Source organism: Molossus molossus, unplaced genomic scaffold (assembly GCF_014108415.1).
Source record: "Molossus molossus isolate mMolMol1 unplaced genomic scaffold, mMolMol1.p scaffold_m16_p_10, whole genome shotgun sequence".
NCBI lineage: Eukaryota > Metazoa > Chordata > Mammalia > Chiroptera > Molossidae > Molossus > Molossus molossus.
This window is the reverse complement of record NW_023425345.1, coordinates 49709027-49722273: the sequence shown is the minus strand read 5'-3', so window position 1 is coordinate 49722273 and position 13247 is coordinate 49709027. Positions and strand designations below refer to the sequence as shown.

General features: G+C 46.2%; 1 protein-coding gene across 3 annotated transcripts; it reads left to right on the top strand.

Moving 5' to 3' along the window:
* Positions 1–316: 316 nt before the first annotated feature.
* On the top strand, positions 317–10695 carry ZNF641 (zinc finger protein 641). Of its 3 annotated transcripts, none has more exons than XM_036251707.1 (6): positions 317–392; positions 2886–3094; positions 3700–3791; positions 4742–4871; positions 5515–5628; positions 6783–10695. In XM_036251707.1, exons 2-6 carry the CDS (start codon positions 2911–2913, stop codon positions 7535–7537), a joined length of 1275 nt encoding a protein of 424 aa, XP_036107600.1. In that variant the 5' UTR covers positions 317–392; positions 2886–2910; the 3' UTR covers positions 7538–10695. The 3 variants fall into 3 exon arrangements, with proteins under 3 accessions (XP_036107600.1, XP_036107599.1, XP_036107598.1); XM_036251706.1 differs by having other exon boundaries at positions 351–392; positions 4784–4871; positions 6783–7931; XM_036251705.1 differs by having other exon boundaries at positions 373–392; positions 2866–3094.
* The last annotated feature ends 2552 nt before the right edge of the window (positions 10696–13247 follow it).

Here is a 13247-nt window from a genome sequence, read left to right as displayed (position 1 = left end):
CCGAACCCGTGTGCGGAGAACCCCGTGGGAGGCCGAGCGGCCGGGCGGACATGGCCAGTGAGGGAGCGGGCCAGCGGCCCCCGCGGGCCGGGACCCGGACGCCTGGGCCTGCGGCGGCCCCGCGGTGGCGGCCCCGGGCGGGGGGCGCCGAGGTCTGCGGTCCCGCCGGCCCGAGCGTCTGCGGCCCGCCCCCCTCACCCCCCGCGCCGCCGCCGCCGCCGAGCCCCGGAAGCGGGCGGGATTTCCTGTGCCCGCCCCGCCGCGCCCGCCGGGCCGCCGTCTCCGCCCGCCGCTGGCTCCGCGGCCGTCGGCTCCGACGAAGCGAAGGGCGGAGGGGAGGGGCAGGCGGCGCCCAGGAGGCAGGCACCGGGCCGCGGGCCAAGACGACCGGGGTGAGTGGGGACGGGCGGGAGGCAGTCGCGGCTGGAGGGAGGGACGCCTGGCTTCCTGGGGCGGCGGGTGGGGGCCCGGTCACCCGTGGGGGCGGGGAGGAAAACCGACGCGGCCTCCGGGTCGCTGCCTTCCCCCGGGGTCGGCCCCACTGACGTGTTTGTCCGTCCCGTCGCCCTGTTCCCCTCGTCCCCGTCGTCGCTGTCAGCCCTGCGGGTTCCCGCCGCTGTCACTCGCGCACAGGTTACCCCACGGCCCCTTTCTCCTCACTTGCTCATGCCCCAGTTCACGGGAAACCTGTTTTCTGACCTCACTTCCCCTGCCCCAGCTCTGTGTCTCGGATGCTCTGAAACCTGACGCCCTCAGGGGCACTGTGACAGGGAGGGAAGAAGCCACCTTACTCCGGAGCAGACGCCCCTCCGGCTCGCGCCCCGCCCGGGGCAGGGGCCCGGCTTCTCGGACCCAGCGCCACTTGTCCCTGTGCCCTTGGGCCACTCAGCTCAATACCTGGCCCTTTCTCAGTCCAGCAGGACTGGCTGCAAAAACTAACTTCTGCAGGTGCCTGCGGGTCCCCCGCCCCAGATATGTGAGGAAAAGGCGGAAGTGAAAGCCCTAGAAGCCGACTCCAGTAGGCCTGGGGTCATCCTGGGACCCGGAGAAAGCAGGTTAGGGCCGGCTGCTTCACTGCCCAGGTGCTTGCTCTGAGAGCTCCCGCCTCTGGAGGTGCATCTGAGGACAGGTGCCGCCCCCTCCCTCCTGCGCTGAGATTTTTCAGCACTTCCGCAGGTTTTCTGTCAGTGGTCTGGCGAGGCTCACAGCTGGCCCAGTGGGCTCTGCAGAGAGAGGCCTCTCTGGGAAGAGGGTTTGAGACAGGTGTCCAGATATTTACCTAGAGGGAAAGTCCTTGGGGAGGATTTATGAAGGGAGCTGGAGAACAAGGAAGACCTCTGGTGAAGGGGAGTCAGTGGTGCCTTAGGTGTTAAAAGTGAAGCAAATACAGGGGCCGGAATTCAGAGGAGAGAACTAAAATGGAAGTTTGCCTTTCTTGCTTTATTGGGAATCTTCCTTTCTCATGAGAAGTCTCTGAAAGGGAAACCTAAACTGGGAATCAGTCCAGGATGCTCCCGTGGGGCCCTGGGGCATCGTTGGACTTCTGAGATGAAAGGGGAATTGTTCCCTTTCTGTGCATTGGGCTTAGGGTTCGCACCTACCCCTTTTGTCAAAGAGAAATGTCAGGAAAATAAACAACTTGAGATCTGTCATTACCCATCCTGGACTCCTGGGTTCTTGCAAATGTTATTGTGTGGATGTGAGTGAGCCAGTATAGTACCAAGGTTCTGCCAAGGAGAAAGGAACCCTGTGCAGTCTTGTAGACTGTTTCTCTGCCATAAGGCAGCAAGGCCCCTATCACAACACAAGTGGGACATGTCCAGCTTTTAAGATGTCCAGAGAAAAGAAGAGCCCACAAACACAGCCCTGTGCACTGCTGGATTATTAAGAATTAAAAAAAATCTAACCTAAACCTCTTCTCTTGCAATCAAAAGAAGAGATCTGGCCCTGACTGTGTGGCTCAGTTGGTTGGAGCATCTTCTGTACACCGAAAGGTTGGGGGCTTGATTCCCAGTCAGCACACATACTTAGGTTGCAGGTATGATCTCCAGTTGGGGCACGTACAGGAAGGCAACTGATCGATGTTTCTCTCTCATATGATCCATGTTTTTCTCACCATCAGTGTTCTCTGCCCCCCCCCCCCCCCCCCCGCCCCGGCCCTTTCTAGAATCAATAAGCATGTTTCCGGGTGAGGATTTTAAAAAAAAGAAGTGACCTGTATAGAGATACAAAACATTCGTCTTTTTATTCATTGGTAGTGTCATTCATCAGCCTTCTTCCTTAAGCAAGATGGAACTATGTCCATTGTTTTTAACTTTTCCCCAATGGCCATATTTCCCATTCTAAACTTTTGTTTTTTCCGATGGAAAAAAAAGTGCTCTTGACACAAATACACCCTTTGGCTGAGACTTTTACCTATGGTAATCATTTAATTCTAAACTAATTGATGAGGATGGAATTTGTGGCAGAAAACCATCCGTTTTTGTTGGGTGCAAGTCTGTGTGCATTCCTTCCTGCATGTTTCCAGATTGCTTACTTTACTGTATTTTCAGTGGTTGGAATTAATAGATAGCTTTTGAATTTCAGGATTGTTCCTTTATTTTTTTAAAAAAATGAAGTTCTTCCAGCCTTCAGGGATATTATATTCCTACCATGAGGTTCCCAAAATAACCATTAGTGACTTTGCTTTGTAGCACCTGTTCATTTCTTAGCTCCTCCAAGAAGCTTGGCTCAGGCTCAGTTGATTGGAATACATCAGGCTTTTAAAGTTCATCTTCCACCAGGCTCCTCTTATCCAGTTTCATCTTTTATCCCTTGGCTGTTCTCCCTTAGGAATATCAGCCCTTTCCATTTTCATAGGAATAGCTGATATGAATTTGTTCCAGGTCACAATTTGGGTTTGCAGCGAAAATGCTTTCAGAACAGACAGTAGCCCTGGGGACAGGATGGGAGTCAATGAATGTCCAGCTGGATGGAGCAGAGCCCCAGGTGGAAAGGGGAAGCCAAGGAGAGGGGCCATGGAGAACGGCACCAGGGCCACTGGAACACCTGTGCTGTGACCTTGAAGAAGAGCCACAGTCCCTTCAGGAAAAGGGTGAGAATCTGGAGGGTGTGTGGCGGGGAAGCACAGCACAGAGAGTAGTCTCCTAATCTCTGTTCAAAAAGTTGAGTTAAAAATCCCCAAATTGCCATGGACTGAATGGTATAATCAATATAACAACTAGTCTATTCTTCCTTGGTCTTGGTCATAGGAATATAAAGCGCTCCTGGATTCTGCAAGCCACATAACTGGGTTTCTCCCATTTCTTGCCTAACCACTCCCTCCACATGCTGCAAGTGCATCTTAGTGGTATTGAATGTAGGAGACTAAGGAAGTGACAGCAACACTGATTACTGTTGGAGAACACACCCAGTAAGATGTACTTTACAAGATGAAAATTACATTCAAATAATATAAATTCAAACCACAGCTAGTCTAGTAGATATGGATGACAGAATAGCTCTACTAAAAACCACTCAATACCCTTACAGAACATTTTGAGGGAAGATCTCTTCTACTTTATTTCTACATTTGAATTGTACCAATGGGCATAGATATAGAAAAACTGTGACCCTTATGCCCCTCTAAAATGGGGCCTAGGCTCTTTATGGGAAAGGATGGATGGTACACTTCTAATGGTTCCTTTCTCCCCTCACCAGCTCAGTCGGCTCCCTGGGTCCCTGCCATTCCCCAGGAGGGAAGCACCGGAGATTGGGAGATGGCAGCAGCACTTCTTGCAGCCGGATCACAGGTGGGCTGTGTGTTTCCTTTGGCCTCTCCCAGGGCCTCATCACTGCTGCCTTTCTATAGCCTTAGCATCATCCCACTAATTTGTTATTTCACATGATCACTGATAGTATGTTCATCTTATAATTGAATAGATTCTATCCCTTTCCAAGAAGCCCACAATACCTTTAAAAAATGGAGGCATAATAAGAAGAGGGGAATTCCTAGAAGTTAGTTTTTTTTGTTTTTTTTTTAAATAGACAGCTGTGCTATCCACAGGGGGATTTTAAGAACAATTCATTAATATCTTTTAAGAAATAAATCTTTCAAGATTAGGAAAAGAGAACCTGAAGGAAGGTTGGAAGAGCATAAAGTGGACAAGTCTGGGTGGATGATGGGGCATTTATGGAAAAGGGCAAGAAGAGATGAAGGCACTTGTGTAAGGCCATAATGCTAGTAAATGGCAGAGCTAAAAGTTACTTGGTTCCAGAATTGGGACACCTAAACACCATACTACGCTGCCTCAGAAGATAAGGATACGTCATGATGGCGGGGGTGGGGGAGAATGTTTCTTCTATATCATTTTGTGCTGATAGAAAAGGAATGGTCAAGTGGAGGAAGGAGGAGATAGTACACAATTTCTTCAGTAGAAATAATAAGGCTGGTGAGAAGAGACTGGAAGACACCTGTAGTTAAACAGAGAGAGCAGTGAGTTTCTAGTGTCTCTGACTTCTTTTTGTCCCCCTTGGGAAGCTCTTCTAGAGACACTGTCCTCACTCACCCACTGACCATTACCTTTACCCCTCTCCTTATTTCCCTTTCACCAAAACTGTGTGCCCTACCTAGGGACCTCTGGGCAATTTTTTTTCTAGACCTTCTCTTGCCCTCTCTCCTCTACTACCCCAGCCTTTTATATTGGGATCACATTTTCCTTAAGGAACAGCTGGTGACAGATGATGCTACGTTATATTTCAGGGCCTGGTAACCATCAAGGATGTGTCATTGTGCTTCTCTCAGGAGGAATGGCGGAGCTTGGACCCTTCTCAGACAGACTTTTATGGAGAATATGTCATGCAGGAAAACTGTGGGATCGTGGTCTCTCTAAGTAAGCAAGACCTTTCCCAGCCACTAAAAGAATGTGTTCAGGGAGGATAGAGCCATGTGCTCCAGCTCTGTTGGGTAGTGTCTATCTAGTGTTCTTTCCTTGTCAGGAATCTGTCTATCCTTCCACCAGAGAAAGAGCACTAGGGCTAATCCAAAGAGAATGGAAATGAGGTGTCATTTTTAAAGACAACAGCAAAATAATGCTGAATTATGGAGAAGAGAACTTTAGGTTCTTTTTGGTTGGGAATTGGCAAGTTCTTACAAAGTAGAGAGAAGGACATCTAAGACATGGAACTCTGAATCCTTGAAAACTCAGAAATCATCTAGGGAAAGATGGGAGTGTGGGCAGGGTGAGGCAGCTATATTAGAGCTAAATAAATGAAGTTATGACCAGAAAGGACACCTGGGCTGGAAGTATTTGACATATAGTGAAAGAGAACACACGCGTTGGGGAAGGGTATGTGATTTTCCAGAAAAAAAGAAGAGCAACTTAAGAAATGGGAGGAGATGAGGAGGGAGAAGCTTGCATCTGGCCTTCTTTTATCTAGAGTTTTAAGGAATAATATAGAAAACAGCTTTTTTTCAGAAGTACAGAATTACTGTTGTACTAATTGACATCCCTTATTTTCCTTTCCCATGGGCAGGATTTCCAATTCCTAAGCTGGACATGCTTTCTCCACTAGAAGGAGGGGAAGAACAATGGGTCCCTGACACGCAGGACTTAGAGGAGAGGGACATCCTGAGGGTAACATATACAGGTAACAACCCAGAGTGGACTTTCAGGCACAGCCTTCATCCCTTTTGGAATGTTATCATTACATGTCCCTCTAATCCCTCCTCTGCCTCAGAGAGTTAGTTATAAAGTCAAAAGGTTTAGAGATCTTCTTCTTCAAAAGCAAGACAGTATAGCAGAATGTTTTAGAAGGCAGGCTCTGGAGCCAAACTTTGTGGATTTGATTTCAGGGCCTTAGAAAAGTAATTAACCTCTCTTTGGGTTCCTCACCTTTAAGTGATTGTGAGATTTAAGTATGTTAACATGGTAAAACAGTACCAGATCCATAATAAGCTCTCAATAAACATTAGTTGTTGTTGTGACTGTTGGTGGTGGTGTTTAACTTCCCACCTATTGCAGAAAGGCCTTCCACAGTGTCTCTAATTGCTGACAGGTGGCCAGCCAGCCATTGATGATTGCAGCACATTTTTTAACTCTCTTCATTTATGCTTAAGCAGGAAGATGGTAATTAATAGTAAAAACTAGTGGTAATAAGTAATAGTAATAAATAATTACAATAGCATAGACCATTTACTAAGTGTTTACTATGTGCAGGCACTGTGCTATCTTACAACATCTATTTATAATTATTTCCATTTCACAGAAGAAATGAAGGCTAACAGAAATTAAGTGGAAAAGTTGAGATTCAAAATTAGGGAGTCTGGCTCTGACCAGTTTGGCTCCCCAGTTAGAACAGCTCCCCAGTTAGAACACTGGCCTAGGGACTGAAGGGTCGCGGGTTTGATTCTCAGTCAAGGGCACGTACCTGGGTTGCAGGTTTAATCCCTAGCCCCGGGTGGGGTCATGTGGGAGGCAACCAATCAATGTGTATCTCTCACATTGATGTTTCTCTCTCTCTCTCTCCCTCCCTCCCTTCCACTCTATTTGAAAATCAATGGAAGAATATCCTTGGGTGAGGATTAACAAAAAAGCAAACAAACTAGATAGTCTGTCTCCTAAGCCTAGGCTTCTAACTTCTACACCTTTTGTACTGTCTTGTATGACATTAAACTCTGTTCTTTTAGCCCTTGTTGGGTGAGGTTTAGGCTCTAACAGACATACAACCTCACCTGTGACTTGGGTCCTGAAGTACTCTGTGGTGACTCCCCTTTTGGGGTCGGTATTTTCCCTTCTCCACAGGAGATGGAAGTGAGCAGGAAGGGGATACCCCGGAACTAGAAGCAGAACCTCCCAGAATGTTATCTAGTGTGTCTGAAGATACTGTTCTCTGGAACCCAGAGCAGGAGGAGAGCTGGGATTCCATGTCCAGAAGCTCCAGAGGAATGCTCCTGGGGCCACCTTTTCTTCAGGAAGATAGCTTCTCAAGTCTCCTGTGTAACACAGAGATGGATTCCCTGTTAAGACCGCACACATGCCCCCAGTGTGGGAAACAGTTTGTGTGGGGCTCCCACCTTGCCAGGCACCAGCAAACTCACACAGGGGAGAGGCCCTATAGCTGCCTCAAGTGTGAGAAGAGCTTTGGGCGAAGACATCACTTGATTCGGCACCAGAAAACCCACCTACATGACAAGCCCAGCAGGTGCTCTGAGTGTGGAAAGAATTTCCGATGCAACTCCCACCTGGCCAGCCACCAGAGAGTGCATGCTGAAGGCAAATCCTGCAAAGGCCAAGAAGTCGGAGAGAGCCCTGGGGCTAGGAAACGGCAGCGCACTCCACCGGTGCCCAAGTGCCACGTGTGCACTGAGTGTGGGAAGAGCTTTGGCCGACGGCACCATCTGGTGAGACACTGGCTGACCCATACTGGGGAGAAGCCCTTCCAGTGCCCTCGCTGTGAGAAGAGCTTTGGCCGTAAACATCACTTGGACAGGCACCTGCTGACCCACCAGGGACAAAGTCCCCGGAGCAGCTGGGACAGAGGGACATCTGTCTTTTGAATTCTGTTTCTGCTGTAGCTGTGGTCATATCTATCAGCTGGTGCTACCAGGAGCCTCTGCCAGAGCTGCCCCTCTCCTGCCCCCAATGGCCAGGATCATGAGCCCTGGCTTTATCCCAGAAAGATGAAGTTTCTGCATTGGCCAGAGCACTTTTCACCAGTTCTGTGAGATACTACATAAAATGGAGTTTTTGGGAAAAACTTTTGGGAAACAATGCTTACTACATGGGCTGACATTCAGCCTGAGCCCATTCTCAAGGGTACAGCCGTACCAGTGGTTTATGGCTGAGGTCCATTTTGATTGATTGGAGCCTGTGCCATACCAGTTATTAAATATTTTGAGTATCGCTACTGTGTACTATAACTTATATTCTCTTTATATATATATATATATATATATGGAGAGAGAGAGAAAGACCATGTTGGCATATTAAAGGCTCTGAAAGTTTATGCAATAGATTATATTGTTAAGCCTCTTAATGCAGTGTTTCCTAAATGTATTTAACCTCAGTATTCTTTCTATCTCACATCTCACAGAACTGGTGACTCCATGAAACACTCTGGTGAACACTGGGTTAGAATAATGAGGAAACAGGAAAGAGCCCCCCTTTTTTATCCAATTGAAAGCTGAGGGGAAGATCTCATTCCTTTGTGGGTCCATCACCTTTACCCCTGTCATCTGAATATACATCCACACCTCTCACCCCCACCTGCCGAAAAATAGAAACAATAACCTTTTCATCCCTTACTCCTACTCCCTTTATCCTGCACATACATATATCCAGCTGAGATCATACTACCATGCTAAGAGATGGACCTTATACTTCCAAGTAATCCAGACTCATACAGAAGAAAAAACTTTATCCCCTTGGATAGTCCCCTCTTCTCTTGACTGTGTCTTTATGTGTCTGTGTGTATCTGTGTGCAGGGTCTTTGAAGAGAGCATGCAAAGTGCAAACTGTAAAAGTTAGATTTTCTACAGGCTGTGTTCTGGTGATGAGGGTAGTGAGAATTGTATGAGTTTTTGTTTTGTTTCAAGATAGGAAGTAAGTTGAGTGATTAAGGGATCCCTAGTGGGAAGGGTTAAGGGTAGTATTGTGGGAGTTGAGGTATAACGCCTTCTTGAATGTCACTGAGATCAAGACAACTGGATATATATGTCTAGGTCTGAATCTCTGGGCCACAGATTCTTTTTGCTTGGATGGAGAGAGAAAGAAACATCCTCAGTGAGGTGAGCATTTTCTTGTTGATTTCAAGCAAGATACATAAAGAAGTTTTGTGCTGAGTGGGTTTTTTTTTTTTTTTGTCTTAAGTGCTGGGAAATTAGGGCAGGAATCACAGTGCTTATAGGTTGTGGTCATTACTCTTGTTTGACCTTGATTGCCTCATCAAGGGGGCAGAGTTATTCTTGAGGATTTTTTTCTCCCTGAAACAGAACTTTAGGGGAAATGGCTGTGATTTAGCTTTTCAGCTGAGGCAGGGTAATGAGCTTTCCATTTGGTTTTCCTCACAATTCTGGGAAGGTGTCCATGCTAAGATTCTTAACTCCAGGACTTGCATAAGTATTCTAGCGTCTGTTAATTGATGAGTTGGTCATTGTTTCTCTTTATTGATGATGTGTTAATACCAATCTTATAATTTAAAAATTATCTTGTATGTAAGAGCAGTTTGGGGTTAGAGAGAGAGGGGAGCAAAGAGCATGAAAGTGGATATTTTCTCTTTAATGCTTAGATTCCGTTTTTTGTTTTTTTTTTTCTTAACACACTTATTGTTCAACCACGCTTGGTGGAATTAACCAGAGAGGTAAGAAAGAAGTGAGCTGCAATGGTCTAGTTTAATGACTGTCCTATTTGCTTAGGAAAAATGGGGTGAATCACAGTTCCTCAGAGCCCTGGATGCATATGGGGCTGAAAATAGGGTCATTTTGTTGAAAGGATTTCTTAGAGTGGATTTGACTTGATCAATCCAGTCCCTGCCTTCTGCTGCTCAGAACAGCCTGCCTTCTTTGCCTAGAATGCCCTTCTCTTATTTATGTTCATATGAATAGAGCAGATTGGCCAGCCCTTTATAAGGCAGCCTTGTCCTAGATCCTCAGAGACAGGAGTGTTTTAGGATCAGTAATAGGAGATGCTCCAAGTAATAGGAAAGTATTGCATGTAAAACTGGACTATGCCATTTCTTTTACCCTCCCACTATGCCTTATTCAGTCATGCAAATCAGCTCTATTAAGCAATGGTTTAGAACTTCTTTTGGATCACAGACTCTTTTGAGAATCTTAAAAACCAGGAACTCATTTTTGAAAAAATATACATTAGCAGTTCACTCAGTTTTCCATACACATTTAGCAGGTTCAGAACCTATCCATGGAATCACTTAAACTGGGGTCAAAGAAAGGGTATGATCATTATATATTTGTCTCAAAAATGACAAGGCAAGGGTCATTAAATACTTTAAGGAATAAGATACCAGAGGCAGTAGGACATAAGGATAGAGTATGGTCCAAAATGACTAGAAGGGTATTACTTACAATCTACTCTTTTTTTTAAAGATGTGGTACGCTAACAAATCCAGCTCCTCACCCACCTTGTTTTAAAGACTTATAGGAGGTGACTCGCCATACTGTCAGATCACACCTCTTAATAACCAGATGCTAACCTCCAGTCTTTGATCTGTTTTATTAATTGTAAGGATAGAAAGCGAAGCCCCTAAAGTGCAGGTGCAGTCGTAGCACCCAAGTGTATGCCATGGAGTCTATGGCCTCCTGCCGAAGGGCATCCCTTTAGGTCATTTCTGGTATACCACTGTCTTCTCTACCTCGTCCAATAACACTCCCCTTGGGCAGAAAATAAAATAAGCAACAGCCATCAGATGGGTGGGTAGATTTGAATGATTTTTTTTTACAGGGAATCAGCCTCAAACTCCCATCTCTCTCCCAACTCTCTCTGCCACATGTCTACCCTAACAGTTTTAAATAAAAAATGTCTCTGTGTTTTCTCTGGGCAAAATGTAAAATAGAGAAGTCCCACATAAGGAACCTGTCACCTTTTCCCTCTGTGGTGCCTCTACTCTATTCAGGACCCAATAATCTTCCCCTTTTCATCCCATCAAAGTATCTCTGTAGCCCTGGCCAGGTTTGACTCAGTAGTTAGAAGTAGACCCGCAGACCAAAGGGTCATAGGTTTGATTCCAGTCAAGGGCTTGTACCTGGCTTGCAGGCTCTGGCCCTGGTTGGGGTTGTGCGTGAGACCACCTGTTTGTCTCTGTCTCTGTCTCTCTCTCCCCACCCTCACCCTTCTTTTCTCCCTCCTTCCTTTCTGCTCTATGTAAAAATTAATGGAAAAATATCCTCGGGTGAGAATTAACAACAAAAAAAAGTATCTCTGTAAAGAATCCCTTGCACAGGAGAATGTGACCCAGTGTTAGCTTTACCTAGATCTATTTACATTTTAAGCATTAGTTCTGATAACTAATAGTCGACATGGAAGGAAAAGTTTTTCCCCTGTTAAAATGATGTTATGCCTTTAGGGAGCTGAAGGGGTGATAATTTGAGACTAAATCCTCTCCTTTCCAGCACTCCTATAATAAAACCACTGTTACCTACTTTGGTCAAGGGCAGGGTGAGCCCTGAGGACCATAGGTACCAGAAGATAGGTACTTTTCATCCCTGTTTGGATGCGGGTGAGTGGGGCGGGGCAATGTCAGAAAAGTGAAATCTATTCTCTTATACCCTTTAGAGATCTTGAGCTGGCAAAATTTTTTTCTTTTTCCTGGAATGCCCTACTAGGACTGGGGTCTCAGAATGTGTGGTCTTTGGACCAGCAGCATCAATACCACCTGGGAACTTGTTTTACAAATGCAAATTCTCAGGCACCACCCCAGACAACTGAATCTGAATCTTGGGGGATGGGGGTGGAAACACAGCAATCAGTTTTTTAAACTGTCTTCCTGGATCTCTGAGGTATGGTAATGTTTGAGAACCTCTGGCTCAGAGGTTCGAATTTTATTTCAATCTGGCACCTCACCCTCTTCAAATGAGGAGAGAAGAGGGGATCTTTACACCTGTTGTCTGATTTTCTGCAACTTCTCTAGGCTAGTTGCTTTTTTGTTCTGTTCCTCTTGAGTCCCAAGGTCTTCCCTCTTCAATCAGTAAAAGGACTGGTCAGTCACCTATTTCAGATCAAAAACTGGTGGGGCAACTACCAAACTGCTGTGATCGATTGGGGCTGGAGCTTCTTAAATGGGCATTGGGGATTTGTGGGTCCAAAAATCTGAAAGGACAAAAAGGAGCAGACACATCAAAGAAATGATATCCAAAAAAATGATCCTCTACTAGTTATCTGGTCCTTTTCCAGGCCTAGTAGTTGCCAGGGAGACAGGTGGTGTGAGCATTCAGCACAGAGGCAGGGAGTAAGGCCAGTTGTTCCAAGCCCTTAAGAACTGAAGTCTTCTGGCTTAAGAATGCATTGGACAACAATAAGGTGGTGTGCGTGCAAGGAATTTCTAACCATGATTTGGTCTACCATATGGGCAAGGGCAGCAGGAGCATCAGGGAGCCCCCAGGGACACAAGAGGGAATCAGGCTCATTGAGTAAGGTGTGACTCAAGTAGGATTCCAACACAGATTCTGCTAGATGGAGGTTGTAACCAACTAAACCATGGCACCTATAAAAAAATGCACTCTCTTACTTTGAAGATTCTGTCACATTCAGGCTTTGGAAAGGGGTCATTACCTCTTCCAGCTCCTCTCCTAAGCACACTCATGATATCAGGCTGAAATGAAAATTGGAAATCTGCCACCTGTGTGGGTTCCAAGGCCAAAAGGTTAGAGTGAACGTAAGTCTTTTGGGGGGAGCCAATCAGCCTCTCTCCCCTAAGGCAGAAAAGCTTGGCTGCTGCTTTCTTCAGCTCACACCTCAGGCAGAGTCTCTCCCTTCCTCTCACCACCCCCAATAAGAGGAGCTCTTTCTCCACTCTTTAACTCCCACTTCTCCTTTTCAGTTTGATTTGGTTTGATGTTTTGTTTTGTTTTGTTTTGTTTTGTCTGGAAAATACCACACCTTCCTGAGGGTGTTTGTTTTCACAATCCCTGTCCTTCCATCATAGTTCTTCTCTCTTGTCCAGTTTCTTTTCTGTCATCCTTAAGCCAACTAAGCAGTTTCTTTTCTCAAATTCTTGGCTTGGCTATAGCAGCTCAGGAGCCATCTCACCACTCTATACCTCACTCTCTCATATCTGGGCTTGGCCAAGGTTTCTGGTACTGTAAAATCCATTCCCTACAAGCTCTTGTCCCTTGATGTAGCAGCTTTCTACTTTTCACTACTTTGATTTACTCAGCCCTTCCTATCTCTTGCGGATCCTGAGAACTAGTCCCAATTCTATAAGCCATTTTCTGAGTTCTTACTATGTTCCAGGTCTGGGAGATTGTGATCACAGTTCCTGTTCTCAGCACGTTTCTCAGCCGAGCCTTCCTGCCACCACTTTCCTGCCATGCCTCATGACACTGTGCGCCAAGGTGCTCTTTTCCAGGAAGCTTATATGCCCACTTGCCATCCAGTCCAACTTCTCTGTGCCTGCCAGATTTCTAGCAATGTCAGACCTAGTTCTCTCTGATGGACTGTGAACTTTCCACAGATTACCCAGTGGGGGACCTTTCTATCCTTAGGGATCTATAATACCATCTTATGGTCCCTATTCATTGAATAAAGGATATA